Source organism: Epinephelus lanceolatus, chromosome 8 (assembly GCF_041903045.1).
Source record: "Epinephelus lanceolatus isolate andai-2023 chromosome 8, ASM4190304v1, whole genome shotgun sequence".
In the NCBI taxonomy this organism is placed as follows: Eukaryota; Metazoa; Chordata; class Actinopteri; order Perciformes; family Serranidae; genus Epinephelus; species Epinephelus lanceolatus.
In genome coordinates this window covers 17,922,574-17,942,270 of record NC_135741.1, presented here as the reverse complement: position 1 = coordinate 17,942,270, position 19,697 = coordinate 17,922,574, and the positions used below count along the sequence as shown (strand labels likewise).

At 40.2% G+C, this 19,697-nt stretch overlaps 2 protein-coding genes across 4 annotated transcripts in view; one reads left to right on the top strand and one right to left on the bottom strand.

Annotated features, from left to right (window-relative positions):
* Nucleotides 1–992: 992 nt before the first annotated feature.
* eif2d (eukaryotic translation initiation factor 2D) lies at nucleotides 993–14,987 on the bottom strand. Of its 2 annotated transcripts, none has more exons than XM_033628154.2 (15): nucleotides 14,848–14,987; nucleotides 11,219–11,409; nucleotides 11,030–11,113; nucleotides 10,845–10,935; nucleotides 10,659–10,766; nucleotides 9,975–10,264; nucleotides 9,522–9,639; nucleotides 9,399–9,444; nucleotides 9,193–9,299; nucleotides 8,916–9,071; nucleotides 7,569–7,658; nucleotides 7,094–7,189; nucleotides 2,363–2,483; nucleotides 1,295–1,469; nucleotides 993–1,180 (listed from the first exon to the last, which is right to left on the bottom strand). In XM_033628154.2, exons 3-15 carry the CDS (start codon nucleotides 11,043–11,045, stop codon nucleotides 1,110–1,112), a joined length of 1,485 nt encoding a protein of 494 aa, XP_033484045.2. In that variant the 5' UTR covers nucleotides 11,046–11,113; nucleotides 11,219–11,409; nucleotides 14,848–14,987; the 3' UTR covers nucleotides 993–1,109. The 2 variants fall into 2 exon arrangements, with proteins under 2 accessions (XP_033484045.2, XP_078026074.1); XM_078169948.1 differs by lacking the exon at nucleotides 14,848–14,987 and adding an exon at nucleotides 12,582–12,848.
* Nucleotides 14,514–19,697, top strand: part of LOC117257781 (MAP kinase-activated protein kinase 2-like) — a 22,944-nt gene continuing 17,760 nt past the window's right edge. For both annotated transcript variants that reach the window (XM_033628102.2, XM_033628101.2), the window contains exon 1: nucleotides 14,514–15,109. In XM_033628102.2, the coding sequence (XP_033483993.1) occupies nucleotides 14,891–15,109 (219 nt within the window). In that variant the 5' untranslated portion in view covers nucleotides 14,514–14,890. The remainder of the gene's footprint in view (nucleotides 15,110–19,697) is intronic.

The following is a 19,697-nucleotide window of genomic DNA, read 5'->3' as shown; positions in this document are numbered from 1 at the left end:
CATGGGGCGTCGGTGGCTTAGTGGTAGAGCAGGAGCCCCATGTACAAGGCTGTTGCTGCAGCGGCCCGGGTTCGACTCCAGCCTGTGGCCCTTTGCTGCGTGTGTGTGTGTGTGTGTGTGTGTGTCTCTCTCTCTCTCTCTCTCTCTCTCCCCCTTTCACGCTTGTCTGTCCTATCAAATAAAGGCTAAAAATGCCCCAAAAATATCTTAACATAAACAAAAAAAAGCTTGAAAGAATTTCCCACAGGAAATACAGAAGACCCTTTGTGTGGTAACATGACATACTGCTGCCTTGAGCCTTAAGAAACAGCACTACCTTTTTAAAACAGGTTCTCTACTCTTTATTGTTTCCATGTTTCTTCGTTTACTGCAGTGTTTTGACTGAATAAAACTAAATGTGTTGAATTAGAACCATTTACCTGGACTTTCGGGTGTCCCACTGCACCTAGCATGAACTCAAAATGGCTGATTTAAGAACGCCAGAGGCAGGAAGACTTGCCCCGACTTTACTACCAATGCTGCTGATGCTGTGCCCAAAACCCCCGATCCTAAACTGTTTCAGTGGGGCTTAAAGGTGTCAATGTGGAAATACAGGTTGAGAAAGGCTGTATAGAGGTGCGCTACTGGCCCTTGAGTTAGGGCGCAGATCCGGAAGCACAACCACATCTAGGTACCTTTAATCTGTTATTCCCTGTCTCTACCATCTCATTTCCTGTCATCTCTCCATTGTTCACTGTCAAAAAATGCTAATAAATGTCAAAAACGCCCTTTAAAAATTGTAAAATTTCGCAATTTTTTTACATTGTAAGGCACATTTTTATATTGTTAAAAGCTGAACACTGAATACACAATTTTAAGACAGCACCATGTGATTCTCAAACAGTTATTGTGTTTTACATATCAATTATACATATGCAGAAATTAAGTCCAATACATTGAGTAACGTTGTTTTGGACAACAAAACACAACAAAATGGCTTCATTCATCAACCTTCAGAAGATGACAGTGAACCACTTTTATTACACAAATGACCAACAGTTGGTTTTGGCGTCTACATACAGTAAAGCAGCTTTAACCACAGTAAGTGGTTGGTAGAGCAGGTTGAAATGTTACTTCTTCTTGCCACCTTTCGGAGCTTTGTCTAGTCCTTGGATGTACTTTCGAGGAATTTTATAATGATCTGTAAATTGAAATATAAGATTAGGCAAATTGAATTTACTTGCACAAATAAAGCAACTGAGAGAGTCGATTGAGAAAAGCTGTAATATACTTTAAATATTATTAAGTTCCAAACCTAGCAGCAAATTGCCAACTTGATGAATCTGGTTTCCTTGGATCTGGACCAGGACTTTGTCCTTGGATCCAGGGAGGGGCTGTAAAACAGAACTGGCCTGGACTCTGTGCTGCAAAGCGGTGGCCACAACAGCAGGATCCAAACCGTACACTTCCAGGTTCTTTATAAGAGTGACCTACAGATAGCATATGGAAACAATCAGAGCCAGAACAATAAATCAGTATTAGCCTTCCGGTTATACATCTGGTTGTATCGTGCCAATAATTAGCAAGACACTGCAGTACAGAAATGATAAATGAATGTTCAAGGTCACATAGAAACCTAGTCAGCATTACATGGTTTGTATAAACAAAAAAGTTGATATTTCAACAGTAAAATGTCCCACACTCAGTATCAGCTCATTTATCATCATCAGACTTTTTGGCCACATTAGCGATGTGACTCCAGGGATGGCAGTGTCAGTCAGTCTGTCTAACACTTAAGTCCAGACTAAAAAACCTCAACAACTAGCAAACATTTTGCCATGAAATGTTGCACAGACCATAGGGTTGGCACTACGCTTCCAAGATGATGCCGTCCCAATATCAGGGGTTACCAATGTATGAGTGCAGTGCAAAGGCGCAGCAATGAGCTCTCAGCGGGATTTACACATGCTCTAACATGCATGCGACCATCTTACCACAAGAAACTACGGCGAACCTCAGATTACAGCACACAGAGGGAGCGTGACTTTTTCTCTGCTCAGGACGCCATTACACCACTACATCTTTACATAGCTAACAGTGGTTTGCTGCTTTATTAACGCTATGAATGTTAGATACAGAACCTTTAACTTAAGACAGTGAACATGGCAAACATTACACCTGCTTCACATCAGCATGTTAGCGTTGTCATCTTAACCATGATAAAGTCAGCATTCATCTCAAAGCACCACTGTGCCTTAGTACAGCCTTACAGAGCTGCTAGCATGGCGGTAGACTCTTGTTGCACTCATATCAGTACTGGCAAAAAAGAAATCACTGCTGATCTACAGCTGGCAACTAAAGAAACTGTAGTAAAAGTTGTCACCTTCTTATTGGAGCCTCGAGAAGCCACAGAGATGTCTATGGGCTCAATGTGGCCCTTCTTTGTTATGGGTGCTTGTCCGGGGAACACAACTTGATAGCACTGCTGCATTCTTCCCAACGTCCTATGAAAATAAGGTGACACTGTTTAATCTACACCAAAGATTAGATGATAGAGTACAGACTGAAAGGGAAACTGTTGAATTGAGTTGTAATTAAGCAGCAATCGCTGGGATTGAAAAAGGAAGCAAATGTGAAAGTACCAAAAACTGCAGTTCTGCTAATGGCCACTTGAGGCTGGCTCCAGAAGCGAGTCAATCCTCATAGACCCCCCATGATAAAATGTCCAGCTTTACAGTAGATATAAACATGTTTACAGCCTGGTACAAAAATTGTTTTGGTCTTTATAGTGAATTTTGATATTCAGGCTTACAGTTGTCAAGGTTTCCCACACATTTGAGCAGCATTTCTCTTTCTGTCTCTCATAGCAGCGCATACTCTGGGCACAGACAGAGCAGCAGAGCGCCAAGCGCAGTCAAAGTGAAACTTAACTGTTTGTTAATTCATATAGCTTTAGTGTTTGTCATTTTTCCAAACTCGATGGAACCGACTGTGTTCTCATGGAAACTAAGCATCCTGCTCTAATCCATCAATCTTATCAGATCAACTCTAATGGGATCTGACCACAAACTGATCGAGTGTCTTGAGTGTTATGATCAAAATGTTTGCTCCTCAGTTCTCCATCCTGCCACCCAAACTCAACAAACTGCTGCTGAGGAAAAAAGTAAAACTCATGAAGAGTTGCACCGTTGCGTTCATGGACACGCAAAAACATTTGGATTCAGAGAGGGGACAGAATGATCAGAAGACACACAAAAGTTTGCTGACTCACCTTAATCATACCAACCAACAACTACTGCCACACAGTCTACTCTTGTGGGAAACACTGAGATATGCACAATTAAGGACGCGGCCGCTCTGAGTGACATTATGTCTGTGGGGTGTCACTTGAGGCTGAATCCAACTGTCCATATTTCACAGCCCTTGCAGAATCACTGACTTTGTGGATGCACTCCCAGAAAGTCAAAGTTCAAAGTTAAATTATTGTCCATTAAACTGGAAACTGATTGGCATTAAACGGGAAACTGATTGGCAGCCAGGATACATACAAAAGACGTTAATACATCTGGACAACAGTAACAACAGGACACAGTTTAAAGAAGGGCTCTGAGGGAGGTTCCACAGCATCCAGGTCAAAAATACAAGTGAACAATGTGTGCAAATTATCAAGTTCAATAACGGTTAAACACTATCTACCATTTAAATTGTAAATGGCAGCTAGAATAAGGTAAACATACGTCTCAGTTCTCACACGACAACCTGAGGGTGACAGGGCAAATTCTGTCTCAAGAGGGTGATATTGGCACTTCAGAAGGGATGTAGCCTTCCTAAGACCTTGTTAGGTCTGTAAGTGGGGCTTAACTTCACCCTGAAACTTACTAGCAACTTTGATAAGGCTACTGAGCCTGTCAAATCAAATCAAGGACTATTGGACTTTTTTCACTGTGAAAACAGAATGGGTTTCAAAAAACAGTTTATCATCAAGAATGATGCCCAAGTATTTAAAGCCATCCACAAAATTCCAGATCCTTTAATGGTGCTCAGTGCAAGATTTGGAGAAGACTTTCTAAAACTGATAATCAAATCTTTCATTTTCGACACATTTAATTGGAAGAAGGACTCATCACACTGGCATACAAAATCATCGACCACAGGGCCGTGCTGATGCTCCTCCCCTTCAAGATGACTTGTGATCACAGAGTCATCTGCCAATCTGATAATGTGTCTGTTTGTATGCTTGCTGCAGCAGTGGTTAGTGTCTGAAGTAATGGAAAGAGACAGCAGCCTTGAGGAGAGCCAGTGGAGGAGCGCAGCTGATTAGAAAAGAAGTCATTTACCATCACACACTGGGACCTCTCAGTAAACACGTCCAGAATCCACCCAACTAGATCAAAATCCAAACCACAATCCATTCAATCTACATAGTGCCTCAAGCGCTGACTTCCTGAGAGTCCACTTGGGGTGCAGACTACAGGTCGACCGACAGTGGCTTTTTAAAGGCCAATATGAAAATGATAGTATGGAACAGGAAAAAGCAATTAAAAGCTCTTCTTTTTTACCTGGATCACGAAACACAAATGTTCCAAATGAGTTACCTGCTAAGCCATGCAATCTTTATTATATGGACAACTGCACTTGAGAAGGATTTGCTGGATCATAAAATAGAGATTTGTCTCCTGTTGCTGTAAAGAAAAAGATCACTGAGCCTTTCTTCACCTTGCTTCATATTGTCTTTGCTATCAACAATCTCTACTGGCCAAGCTGACCAACCACAGCTCTTGTGCTCTCCATGCAGTATCTCTGTTTTGGATCAACAGTACAGACCTTCTGCAACACTTAAGGCTGTACCTGACTCAGAGTTATGTCAGTCCAACTGAATTTGGCTGTTCAACACTAATATTCGACTACTGGTTCCTTTCTCTCCACATAGAGTTTGAACAGGGTTTGGACGGCTGTTCAGGGTGACATTTACATAATATAGTGAACACGCCAAGATAGCCCTCCAATCTAATGCATGCTAACTACGCTTACGATGGATGAGAAGTGTGAAACAACATTGTTTTGCCAACACTAGGTAGCAAATAAAAGCCAGAGACTGTATCACATTAAGTTGCTGTGAGCTGTAAACTCACCACTTCTAAGCAGAGGGCAGAAGGTAACATGTCGGAGCCTGACTGGGCAAAGCTTCTCTTCCTCTGTTTCACTCAGACTCACCCTGGGTCAAAAAATGAGTGCTCACTCTGCAGCTACATCTGGGCACAGATGAAAAAAAAGACTGCTCGACTTGAAGAATCTGTCGACTGAGGGATCTCCAACTGATGATTTAAAACTTCGACTTTCAGGGGGCAGTCCTGGCAACATCTTGAGCGTAACGTTTAAATGTGGCTTCAAAGCTGACACTATGGCTTTCCTAACAGAAGTGATTTCCACCTAACTTTGAATGTCTTTCATGGTGGTGGTCAATAAATCACAAGATTCAAATTCTTTGTAATGACCATTTCTGAAAGTGTTTGAAGAAACACTCACTACATAAACCTTAAAAAAAAACACCTGAGGTCAATTTTAATCATTATTGAACTCACCATAAAAACATAGATAATGATACCGGTAAATCTTTATAACATACTCAAGTTGAAAAAGCAATGCAGGGGAGGTCTTTCCTTTTTCCCGACCCATACCACAAAATCCCGCTGAGATACTGATTACTTCCACAGAAACTATTCTCTAATTAAAGTCTCTCTGTCTCAACACTGCACAAATTGGATTTCACTTAAGGCAAAAGAAACTAAAACATTATGGCTTTATCACTGTTTCTTTAATAGTGCATCTTGTTTTTCCCATAATATCAGGTAGAAACCAGATGTTGTGAACATTCAGAGCAGCTGTATCATTGTTGTCTACGGATCAGATGTGGATCACAGATTCTCATTAGGATGATTATGTCATCCTGCGTGCATTTTGCGATGATGATGCTGCTGCCTGTCTAACTCTGTCTGCACTACGGTGTCTTTACGTATATGGTATAATTGGTCAATTTATCTATTTTTTGGGAATCAATTGTCAATCTAAAAGTCCCCAGTATACATATATATACAGTATATTATATGTACTGTATTGTTCCCCCATTTGAGCCTGCCAATGGAGTGTATCAACAAAACTCATACATACAAAAGTTGTCCATCAAAACCAAAACCAAAACTAAATGATGCCTCTTTACAGCAGACAAGCTTGGCAAAGCTCACCATAATGCAGCTGGTGCATTGCTGCCGGCCCCTGGGGAGTCGACGGCCTGCAAGCCGGCTGGTTTGCTGGTGGATTTACAGAGTGGATCTTTTTGAATCTGATGAAGACGCAGCTGGCGTCGAAATGTTAGTCATTAATAAATTCATCACAAGTGATCTGAGTGCTCCAGTGCTTTTCTTGTGGATTCCTCCATGGGGTTATTTGGACATTGAAGTTATTGGAGGGTAATACTACCAACAACAGACTTTTTGGCTCGTTGCCAGGGGCTGGCAAGCTAATGACTACCAGGACTGTGTCTCCTCTACTTCAAAAGTGCAGCTGCAGGCTACCATTATGCTATGCTGTCTCTTTTTTGAAGTACTGTTAGATTTTTCTGTGAACTCACACAAGTATGTCGAGGTAGAAAGAGAAAAGTGTGAATTGTATAATGTTCAGGAAAACAGTGCTGTTTATTCTGGCAACATGGCGACATTTTTACCTAAACAAACACACATGTCGACATAACGGGCAATGTCAAGGTCAGCAAAAAGATCAAGGTCATGTCGATGGATCGGAAATAAGTCGGTAATGTGATTAACATAAAAGCCCTACTATAAAGACCAAAACTGTTTTTTGTACCAGGCTGTAAACATGTTTACCTCTGCTGTAAAGTTGGGCATATTCACATGTGAGTCTATAGGGACTGACTCGCTTTTGAAGCCAGCCTCAAGTGGCCATTCGAGGATCTTTCGTTTTTGGCACTTCAATGTTGGCTTCACTTTTCAGCCTTTACCCACTTGGGCTTAACTCATTAAATGGCAACATTTATATTTGACAGTGTACATGGTCTCTCAAAAGACCAACAAAATAAGAAAACAACATAAGTCTTTACCTGCTAAAGAGGTCATCCCACTTGAGAGACTCGACCTCCTGGTATTCCGATTTCTCCAACAAGCAGTCACACAGAGTAGGGTTTATGGTCACGTAACTGTTAAGGGGGGAGAAAAGCAATAAAGATAAGCACGTCATGCAGCGGAAATAGCCGCCTTGTTAAGCTATGCCAGTTGCATGGCAGATTTTATTTAGCTACTCACATCCCTCATTATCAATTTGTTACACATCAGAAGATGCACGATTTGCATGACCTCAAGAGACACATGTGACGTCTCTTCAGTTTACGAGTCACATTCTAAGCATTTTGGCTAAGTATAACAACATCACATGGTCTGGGGTCAGCTCTGTGTGTTCAGTTACCATTAAGGCTGCCCTTTCACCATGTCTGATTACAGAGGGGCTTCCTCATCTTATGTCAGCTGACTGGCACACAGACACCAATGTCCTCGTATGGAATGTGTGCATCTACTTACTTCTTATTATTTTCATCCACCAGTTCATTCGTCTTCACATACTCTGTGACAATATGTCTCACTTCAGCAGGCTGCAGTACTGTTCCTTTCCTGTAGGGGCATTAAAGCACATATAAATGCATGTGGGAGAAATGTGCCAGTGTATTTTCAACCTGAAGAGATTTTAAAGACTTACAATGCTACTAAATTAAAAAACAAAGAGAGCTGGCAAAAGTGACCACTTATATTAATCATTTTATGTATTACATGTTTATTTTTATTGGGAGAAGTACAGTCTCCCACGAATCAAAGCCAGACACACCATTGCATTTATAGATCATGCTAGTTTGCAATGCCTGACCCTACACTCACCTTATGAACAGAGCTATTTCAAAAAGGTCCCCTCCAGACATTGTTTAACAGTTTAAACAATCTGCCTGGAGTCAAACTTTAATTACCTTGTTAAAAATTCTTAAAATTGCATCTGTACTCCTCCCTGGTTTAAAATCCAAAACCTATAAATATGTAATATACTGGGCTGTAAAGTCCATTTTGAGTGCTCTGAGTTCTAAAAATGTTGATTAGTAATATAATACGCACATAATAGCAAATCAGCTGAACTGTGTTTACTAAGGCAGGAATGTACAACAGTGAAAAATATTTCATGGATGCAAAAAACACTGCAGCTGTCAGCTAAGATGCAAAGTGAGAGTGTAAATATATATATGTTTTTTTTTCGACGGCAGTTTACAAAGAGAAACATAGAATATGCGAAGTAAAATAATTTCCCCTGCTGTTCAATTTTCCCCCCCCTACAATTTTAGGAACTTTGTAGAACATTTTGGGAGAGATTAAAGTGTACATATAAACATCATATGTCAGACAGACTTTAGGAGGCATTAAAGAGAAAAAAAAGTAAAATAAAATAAAATAGAATAGAAGTCAATGAGGTTTGCTTGACTAAACATCATAAAGGTCCTTTTTACTGTACCTTCACAAAGTCAGGTCGTAAGGGTTTTACATATTTCACCCACTTTGCCGAGAAGTTGAGATGAAGATGAGGAGAAAAGGTTATCATTTCCATACCATAAATATCAGTTACAATATCTATCCACTCCTCGAACATAGGGGGTTCAGGAAGCAACCAGCGCCTATATTTATTTATGTTAGATTGTGTGTCTTGTGTCATGAGAAAATTGTCTTTTACCCTTGCAGGGAGTCAGGAGCTGCCAGGGATTCAGTGTTGCGCTCAAATAAACTTATGAAACATATAGATACTGATACAAAAGCTTACACTCTCCCTGCTCTGCAAATGTGGCTGCATCAAGAGGCCAGGTTAGGAAAACACCCACCCACCCACCCACACACCTCTTTTTTGCATCCAGAAAGAGAGGCTCCAGTCGAGCTGACACAGAATACAGAGTTGTGATCTCAGGTGGATGGTATGGAAGTTCTCCTTCCCCTCCATCCTGCGCCGGAGCGGTTTCAACATCAGTTTCCTCAGGAACTTTAAAGGAGCGCAGTCTATAGAGTGTTAATGTGAGAAAAAGCAAAAACAAAAGAGGTTGTCAGTCTCAATGTGGGCAGCCTACAGGCTTGACTCTCAACCAAGAATTTCTTTAAGTTAGGGCATGGCTTGGCTCACTCTTGATTTTTCCAGTCCACCTCCACAATGCTCTCCACGCCCTTGGTAAGTTCCTTCACTCGCACAAGGTTATGCTGCTTCTGCATGGCCTGTAGAAACTTTGACAGCTGTTGGGAAAAAAAAGCATCAAATAAATGCTTACAGATGGAGTTATAAATTAGTCTTTTAATATCAGTCAAATGTCACGTTGTTGACATCTAATATACCTTTTTATAGCTGGATTTTTTGATATCAAGTTGCTTTCCACTTGGGCTGAAATAATAAAAAATGTTTTCAGTACTGAAATTAACTCCTCCTCAACATGTCTTAAAAGATGAACTGTACTTTACCAGCAGGAGAACATGTGGTTGCGGAGAAATGTGCTGGTCAGCAGGGGGAGCTCCGACTTCTTAACCTTGCACTTCAGAGCATGGAGAAAACACTGCAACAGCAGGGCGTCCATTATCTCTGTAATATCAGGATTTGACCTGGGTCACATCCTCTCCTCTCTGAACAGGCTCCCATTTTGCCACATCAAAAAATCTTATCCTCCAGTTGTACTAACAGAACACCATGACTGATACAACTTGGCAAGCCTGCAGGCCTGCCCTGCAATCGTTTAGTAGTGAATGTCTCAGCTTAATTTGAATTGGGGATAATAGTACTTATGAAGCTTGTGAGTTATTAAAAGCCAATGCGGTGCAACTGCAGTGTTAATTACTTCAATGCCAAATCTACAACTTCAAATAGTTTGAAAATAACACTGTGACAACTATGATGGGTGGTGTGACTAAATCTGGTACCTTGGGGCAGTTTCTGGTCATCCTGGCTCCCCTCCTCTTCCTCATCACCCTTTTCACCCTTCTCTTCCTCCTGCTCAGCCACACTCAGGTCCTCAATAACAGAGCAGGCTTGATCTGTGACCGTTTCACTGGGACTCTGCTCCTCCTCCGCACACTTCTCTACCACCACCTCCTCCTCTTCCTCCTCCTCTTCCTCTATCTCATCACCCTTGTATTCCCCTCCGTTCACCCCTTCTCCTTTGCTCTCTGCATCTGGTAAAGAAGGAGGACCTGACTTGTCCCCAAAAGCCCTAAAAACAAGATAAAAAAACAAATGTGTAAAGTTTATGGCTGCACAGTGAATCCCGTAAAGTCATTTTGGCCACATTTATTTAAACTTTAAGAGTGCCAGCTCTGCATGAGACTTTGTGTTTCTGAGGGCTACTAAGCATACAAAACAGAAAAACATGGGCTGATGATTTGATCAATTCTGTGTTCTCAATATTGAGACAGCTGTTCAACAAACTGGGAAATCTGTTTATTTGCTTTCTTGCTGAGAGTTGGATGAGAAGATTGCTACGAGACATGAGAGCAGTGTCAATCATCTTATCAACTGCTCGGCAAGAAAATTTCAAACTACCCTTTAAATACAATTTTTCAAAACAACGCATTATTGAAATCATTAGGATGATGGACGCTACTCACCAGAGATTATCCATGTACGCGTGGAGAACACAAACTCCTCTTCCTTTCATACCCGAACTCTGCATCTCTCCTGTGGACACTGCAGCAGTGCCGACTGCAACAGGAGCTCTGCAATCGACCAAGAGAACGGTGTCACACTGTAATCTGTGAGGTTATGGTCTTCCCAAATCTTTTATCATTAATTACCTGCTGTTCACTAATGTAACAGCACAGCAGTCGCCCTGTTTCACATCTGGGAGACCACTTGAAGGCACCATCACACCTGGCAGCATGAGATCTATGGGAAAAAACAGTGTTTGTTAATTAACATCAATATAAATGTACAACATTAAACATCTGCCTGGGGTTTGATCTCAGAAAAAGAAGTGTACCTGCCCCTCCGATCATCTTCTGAAGCACAGGAGGCCATGTCCTAAATGTTGGCAGGAGAGCAGGGTAACGCCAAAGCACATACACTGAAAACCATATTAAGACAATGCACGTTTAAAATCATTTACTAAAAGGAGCTTACAGTATTTCATCCACACAATCATCACGGTGTAGCTTTACCAGCTCATTACCTGTAGGATAAAGTCGTTTCTCCAGTTCAAAGAACAGTGGATTTTTGTGAAGAACATAGAGTGTCACGGCATCTCCCTTATGTGCGTAAATCTTCACTACATTCAGTTCCTCTTTGTTGGGGACCAGCTCAGACAGCTCGTCAGCAGAGAGTGAAGGAAAGGCCGCAGATAGGTCAGCTTTGAGCTTCCGCCTAAAGGTAGAAACAAAAGTCTTAGTCACAGGGTAATGTCATACTAGTAAAGACTACTGCTAGACATTTTACAGATGCAATATTTTGAATACTTTTCATCAAAATAATCTATTCGCACTGTTTCCTCTTTAACTGCACACAGCCTTCTGGTGTTTTCACTCATCCTAATAATGCCACAAACCATACTTTCCTCAGACTAGGTTTTCCAATACAGGGCCTGCTTATTAGTGACATATTTTCCTCTGACATTACAGCATTTTTAATGAGTTTGTCTAAGACTGGTGAATTGCTGGTAAATATTCTGTTAGTGTACTTAAGTTTGCAGGCATTACACAGCATCAGGGTGATCCTAATTGACAGGGCTGAGCAATACAATCACCAGAGACTGCTATACATAACATTACACAAAAAACAAAGAATTCACACTGACATTGGCATTTTCAAATGGGTTAGGGTTAGGTTACACAAATGTAATTTTTTGGTTATTGTCTCTGACGGTGTGTCTTTTCAGAACATGATGGTAAATGCCAGTTATTGTCATTTGTGTGTTAGTGTGTGTTAGATAGTTTGCACCAGCAGTGAGCTGACTATCCCACTTCATACTTCATGACTCCAGCTGTCAGCTCTTCCCACTGTGTTTGTGAGTCTGATGTTCATCTATTACAAGTCAATAAAAGTTGACAGTGTTTAGAATTTCACTAGTCATCTGTGAAGCAAACGTTGTCACAGTGTATTAGATATAAATCTGGGGGAAATCTGACTGATGTTGGCTTTGCAGAGTTGTAAAATTCACAGATAATACAAAGATAATATAAACATAATACAAATAATATCCTGGCTAAATACTGATACATTGTCAGTTGATATTGAGGTGAATTATTAAGCTCTGTTCATGTGGTTTTATTATAAATATAATAGCTATCTACAACTAACTAACAGCTGCTGTACTGCTAGGGTCTGAACGTACTGTATAGTTGCATACACAAACTAGTTTAGCCTTGTTCCAGCAACGTCAGGTGAGGTCTAATATCTGGGCAGCCCTCTGACAAAGTTGATCTGCTTTAGTGGTTTTCAATAAACCACAAGTGTACATGATTAAATAGCAAACTGCAGCTAGGAGTAAATGGCGACAAGCACAGCTCTGGGCTGAGCTGACAGCAGCAGTGACTCACCTGTCTGATCCTTTGATTGCGGTGTTGGATTTGACACGAAACGGTTTCGCAAACATCTTTTCAGGAAATAAACAGCTTTTGTGGTGAATTCAGCATGTCCTCTACCGAGATAATGTCACTGTCTTTAATAAATCAGCACACACACTGTCAAACAACGGCTCTGCAGCAGCGAGATAACCCACTACGTTTCTTATTTTGGCTGTACAGTTATATGCTATTATTCCTCGCTGGGTATGGCGGTCCGTGGTATATTTATGTCCGACGTGAAACTGTACCGCGGGAACGTTGCGGGAGCGTTAGTTCCGCAGACCGAAAGAAACACATCAATGTATTATGAGAAAAAAATGTTTTTGTTTGACTTGAAAATGTGAAAAATCGTGAAGCTGTCATTAAGAGACATTTAACCACCAGGGAAGAAAGCAGCACGCAAAGACTCACGTTTCTTAACGTTCATCCATTTCCCAGTCTTTCAGATGGAGCATCCATATCATAGGTCCCCCTGTTTGTTGTGTGACTGGCTTCACAGTACCAATAAGTTTCTTTTCCATTTCTCCACTTTGTTTCACAATGACATGAGGGTGACTGCATCTGACGGACTGATATTAAATATCTTTTAATTAAAGGATGGCAGCTTACCTGCTCTTCCTTTGGTGCACTTCGGTAGCAGTGCACTAACCTGTCCAGGAGGGGCGCTGTTTCACTCATTTAAATGAAATGCCCCTGACACACCGAGCCGATGGTTGGCTGGCTACAAACAAACCAGAGCTGTGCCCACTCTTAGCTACATGCACTCAAACTTTTAAGGGGTATTTGTGTAAGTGTATGGTGGCATGTGTATAGTGGTATGTCTATTGTACTAGATGTATTGTGGTATATGTGTTGTCGTATGTATATTTTATTGTGCCTTTCATGTTTATAGTATATTGTGGTTGTAGGATGTTGATTGTGATTGTGATTGATGATTTTTTTTTTTAACCAGTGGCTCAAATTTTTTAATAAAGGCAGAGTGGTGCGTCTTGCCTTTTGCAGCCTGTAAAAAGGTGCAGACTTCAGCAGACATCACTAATTCAATAACTCACAATTTATTGCAATGCGGATAAGATAAGATAAGATAAGATAAGATAAGAGAAGAGAAGAAACTGGGAAATTCTTATGTTAAACAGTATGTGGACATTAGAATATACAAATAAAAAATATATACAAAAATGAGTAGTACTAAAATGTAAAATGTACATGAAATATACAGGAATAAAATAAAATTAAGAATATCAAATTGCAGGAGTAAAAAGATCAAACTATATACACAACACAATCAGAAGTGAGGCAGAGGATGTGAGGTAGTGGGTTTTTGAACTGCTGAAAAAAAACACAAATGTGTAAAATAGTTATTGATAGTTAGGTCTATTAAAATGTTCAAACAGGCCGTGGAAAAGGCTAAAACAAATTGGCTGAAAAGCAACAAAAGGAGGTCTTCTAATGTGAGTAATGCCCAATTTATTGAGTTGTAGTCCCGTCCTTATTTACAAACATTTCTGTTTTTGAACACATGTAGCCTGTTGTATATATATATACTATACATATATATATATATATATAGACATGTATTATTATATATAATAATACATTTTTGTTTAATCACAAAAAAGGCTATACATGGGATTTATATCTTGTTATCTGCAGGGACAGATGAGCAGGCAGTATTCATCAACTTATATGACATGTGAATATGACAGCAGCAATAGTTGAATGTTTCCACGGCAACGATTAAAACAGGTGAGGGCTGTCTATCAGCTGCTTGCAATCTTATTTTTCAGAAAAACATGCTGCCATGACAGTCCCGCCCCTAAGATAACCAGCAGCCAATCATAATTCAGGAGTGTGGGCAGTTAGGTGGAGGTGGCACTTAGGTTGCCCACTGCCCTCCGTTCCCCAGGCACGCGCCTGTCGGACCGTTACAGAGGGATGCTGCTTTAACTTCCACCGTTTCAGTCCGGAAGTTTGGTAACTTGTCGACTGATAAGTGTAATTTTATTTACTAAGTTGTACCACACGCTTTGAACTCCGGCCCGGGCCACCTTATTAAACTGTGGTAGTCAGTCAAGACTCAGTCGAAGGTTGACTTCCCGGACAGTCACCAGACAGAGTGAGTGCTGTCTAGCTGCCCCCGGCTAGCGGTGGGCTAATATCACACAAGGACAACATGAGCTAACTTTTGGTGTTAGCAGCTAGCTAAGAAAGTTAAGCAGTGAGAAGAGGAGAAACGCACCTGTCGGACGGTTGCTATCACTCATGTGCCCCCGGTAGTTAACATGTCGAGTCAGCCGGCTTTCCCGATCCAACAGCAGCCAAACCTGAATTCCGCTCCTTTCCCACAGTGTCTTGTGAAACCTTTTAACAAATCTCTGCAAATCAAGAGGAATGTCATAACAGACGATTACAGTGTCACAAGTCAGGTGCTCGGGATGGGGATAAATGGCAGAGTGTTGGAGGTATTCCACAAAGAGAGTGGAGAAAAGTATGCACTGAAGGTAATCACACTGTTATCTTAATCTTTCACTGAATTATATAACAATTTAGATACGAGATAAACTTGTCAAATTGATATTGAGAGGAGAGTGGATGCTTTCTGTGCTCGAGATTTTACAACAAAATACTCACACATTTTTATTGTGCCCCTTAAATACAAATGTGAAGTCATTGGCCCAGTGCAATGATGTGGAGTTTAAAACCTGCGCCACTATAATTTGATATTTGCTAGTAAAGACAGCAGAGCATGAACTTTTAAACTGTAGCATTGTCCAGTTATGGTGATACATATGTGATACTGGTTTGGATATGGAGTAAATCATGTTTGGCTTCATTGCAGATGGATGTTTGTCTATGTACGTAACTCTCAAAGTGTGTCAGAGGTGGTCAGCACCTGGCAAGTGCATTGGCCATTGCACAATCCATGATGACCAGAAATTATTACTGGTCTGTGGAATGTGGTTTAAAAAATGTTGATGATGTGTGCATTGATGTCTTTCCTTCTGGGTGTAAATATTGCATACAGGCAGCACCTTAATGCAGAGATGAGGCTGCTTTTAAGTCATCAGCATTAAAAAGGGGAAAATCCAGCAGTTTGGAATATTTTATACAGATTTGGAGTAGTAAAACAGCGTTGCGCATTTGATTAATTTAATACACCTTTCCTCAGTAAAACAACATTTCCATTAGTTCACAGTGCTGTTCCCCCAGGTCCTGTTTTGCTTCAGTTACTTGTTATCTACATTTCCTTGAATAAATAAATACTTGCGTAGAAGCCTCTGAAGCTTGTTTTTTAATGTGATGTGTGCTGTAAACAGGATCAAAGCCTGGTTAAAGATGACTGTTTTGCAACGAGTTTGTCTGTCCTTCACCACATTCTCAGAATTCAGTCAAAGAAAGTGCAGTCAAGGCTCAGCTCAGTGTGTATCAGGCTGAGCAAGCTGAAAGTTAACAGATGCTTCTCTGTTATCTTTGATTTTTTTTTTTTTTTTTTTTTTAGAAAATCTGCTTCTCATACACAGTTTCCTCTTTCCTGTCCACAAGACCGTATGTGTCACCCTTTTAATATTAAATTCAGCCAGTAGGGAGATGTAAGGATGTGTAACCACTGAATTCAACTGGATCAGTTAGTCACAGCTAAAGCATGAGTGATGCATATCCAGCTAGAGCGTACCTGTTGTGTTTGTTGCATTTGCAGTGACAGGCAACATTTAGCGTTAGAACAGAGCACTGCCGGAGTTGAAGAGGTTGGGTCTCTGTTGGCATTAGATGTGAGTTATTTTTTTCCTCATGGGAACCTATAATTTTAGGGGTTCGTGCACAACTGACAGCTTCGTCGGGTTCTAATTTCTGTTCCACGGTTTGTGAATTATATACGGCCTCAGGCCTGTTGAGGTGTTTTGAAGGAGGGGTGTTGACTTTTCCTATCCACATGCTGTCAGCCAGAAAGAGAGAGGGGGAACATGCCTGTGTCTAAAAGTAGCCTCATGCGAGAGGCCAGAGATGACTAAGAGATTATGTCGTCTGGTTGGGGAACAGCAGGACGAGGTGTCATGCAGATAGCACACGCTCAGCTTACATTAGGCAGTGAGGGAGTTTTGAGATGGGTAAACAAAATGGAGAAGGTAGAAAATGACTTAAACCGACCTGTGTTTGTTCCACACAAGTATGAGATTCTTATTATTTGCAGTGCTGCATATTTGTGTAAACTTCAGTTGCTATTTTTTTTTGATGAAAAGCAAATGTCCCTTCCCACATTTTTGTTTGTGTAGACTCCTAATTTGCATTTGTCAGACATGATTTCTTGCTTGAGACCCACCCAGTCGGTGGGTTCAGTGCAGTGTCTTTTAGAGATATTTTGCCAAGTTTACAGGCTTAATACTGTGGTGGAATGTAATGAGCTACATTTACTCAAGTAATTTACTCAAGTACAAATTGGAGGTACTTTATTCGAGCATTTCCATTTTGTACACTACACTTCTGCTCTACTTAATCTCTGAAACAAATACTGTACTTTTTACTCCACCATATTTGTGTAAATAAAACTGACAGCTTTAGTTACTTTTCTTTGAGATTACAACTCTTCATACCCTCCCTGTTCAGTGAAAATAAAAACAAATTAGTTAGGTTCTTTTCTCCTAAACTGTAGGATCAAGTGTTCTTTTATGTGTTTAGAAAATTCTCCCACTTCTTAAGCAAAAAAAGCCCCATTTAAACCCCTCTTGGATCAACTGGAAAATGCATCATCACAAAGCTGAAAACACGGCTGTTTTTCTGAACTCATAAAAACTTGACTTTTTAGAGATAGACGGTTCTCACAGGGCAGCGATGCTACAAACATATGATTTAAAAGAATATGATGCAGTGCTTTAGATTAAACTACCCAACAGTATATAAAGTAGTAAAAAATAGTATAACCTTTACAACATCTTCAGCAGTAAAAAGCGACATAGGGAAGCAGCATATTTAAAGCATATATATAAAGTAAACGTTGACAGGGAGCATTTTACTGCACAATGAGTTCTCTGACTTTTGATGCATACATTTTGTTATAATACCTACATCCTTTTACTTTAGTATGTTTTTTTGTTGGATGTTTACTTTTAGTGGAGTATTTTCACAGTGTGGTATAAGTACTTTTACTTAAGTAAAGGATCTGAGTACTTCTTCCATCACTGACTGAGTATAACTGAATGTGGACACACAAGTAGTGTGACAGTGTGGACAGCATACATATGTACATTTACATCCAGTTACAGATGACTCTGTAATGTATTTGAACATCAGTTAACCACCATCTTTCACACAGCCATGGCTCTGACATTGCTGAGGTTTTGTAAAGGCAGTGCATCTCAGAAAACGGGTTAACATTTTATTATGACATACAGTGTGTGAGACAGCCTTATCCGGTTCAAAAAGTGCACCATAGTAAATCATAATTTGAGGTTCTCTGAAGGAGTCTGATATAGAAGACTGTAAAACTGACATCCCTGAGGTTGCAGCAGATTTATGTGGTGATGAGTGCTATCAAAAACTCAGCAGGCAGTTATTTTTTTTTTTTTTTTTGCGATATGAGTAAATACATGTTGCAGCAGTATGAATAATTTTCAGATTGTTCTGCATCCCAAATCATAAAAGTTGAATCCCATCTTTCATTACATATGGGTAATTACAGCAGTTGGAAATCTTTCCAAATAAATCAATGAGCATGAGCTTGAATGAAAAGTAGGTTATGAAATGTAAAGATGAAATGTGTATCTTACAAATGGAAGAGATTTGTTCAGCCCCCTACATAGCATAAATACTCTTCTTACAATGAATTGCCAGAACCAAATGTGCACTCTCTAATAGACTACACTGCCTTCTGTGGTGGTAATGACTGGCACGGAGCTGATGTGCAATCAGAGCTGCAAGTAATGATTATTGTCATTAGTGATTAGTCTGCAGATTATTTCTTGGATTAATCGTTTTTTCTATAAAATGTCAGAATATGGTGAAAAATGTCTGTTATCATTTCCTACAGGCCATGGTGACACCTTTGAATGCCTTATTTTGTAGTTTACTGTCATGTATGCCAAAGAAAGATTAAATCCCACATTTTAGAAGCTGGAGGCAGCAAATGTTTAGCAGTCTTTATCAAAATAGTTGCCAATAATTTTCTGTCAGTCAATTAATATACAAAGCAGCTCTATTTGCAACGGAAGTAAGCAGTGGCGGCCCCAGAGATTTCTTTTTTGCGGTGGTCAGATGGGGCTACTGAATAACATGGGATGGCATACCAAAACCAAAATTTGATGAATGGATTTCAGGAATTCACTTATGCTATTGAAGTATATTGGCTTGTTGAAAGCTATGTCAGTATGAGAGTTAGGGAATCACATACTAATATATTTTGATTTCTTATTTTACAGTTAATGATACTAATCATCTGACGTGCATAGACTAATTCCCGTACTGTTAACATTTTGAGTACCACAACAATCCTGTTTTAATGTGCTATGTGTCTATACATACTCGGCACAGTGTTGGGCAAGCTGCTTGGAAAATGTGGTGAACTAAGCTTCCAGTTACTCTACATTAAAATGAAGTTTTGCAACATTGAAGCTATCCCCAGAGAAATGTTGCAAGCTAAGCTACGAGAAAATGGAAAAGTAGCTTGCTACTTGCAAAGCTACTTTTATTTATTTTTTGTCAAATCAGAGTTATCTCATTGACATCAGTATGTCACTGTCTCTCCCCTCTCTTCTTTCTTAATACTGTTCTTAGTCTCTCAGCTCTTTTCCAGGACCTTGTTGTGGTTTATTTCTCCAGTGTCCACTGAAAATCCACTTAAGATATACAGTCTGTGGACAAGACACTTCGGAGACACGTCAAGAAGTTCATTGTAGCCAGTCAGAGGCAGAGTAGGGCAGGTCTTTCCAAATACCAAAAGCAACAAGCCGAATAAACTGTAGGATTAGTATGTGAAGTCATGAGGAAGTGTTTCCCTTATCTACATGCCTCAGTGTGGCGCTGGCGTCAGTCGCATTACTCACCCTCAATTTTGTTATCGATTAGCAATTGTATCAGGGGGCCATGCCCACCCACCCA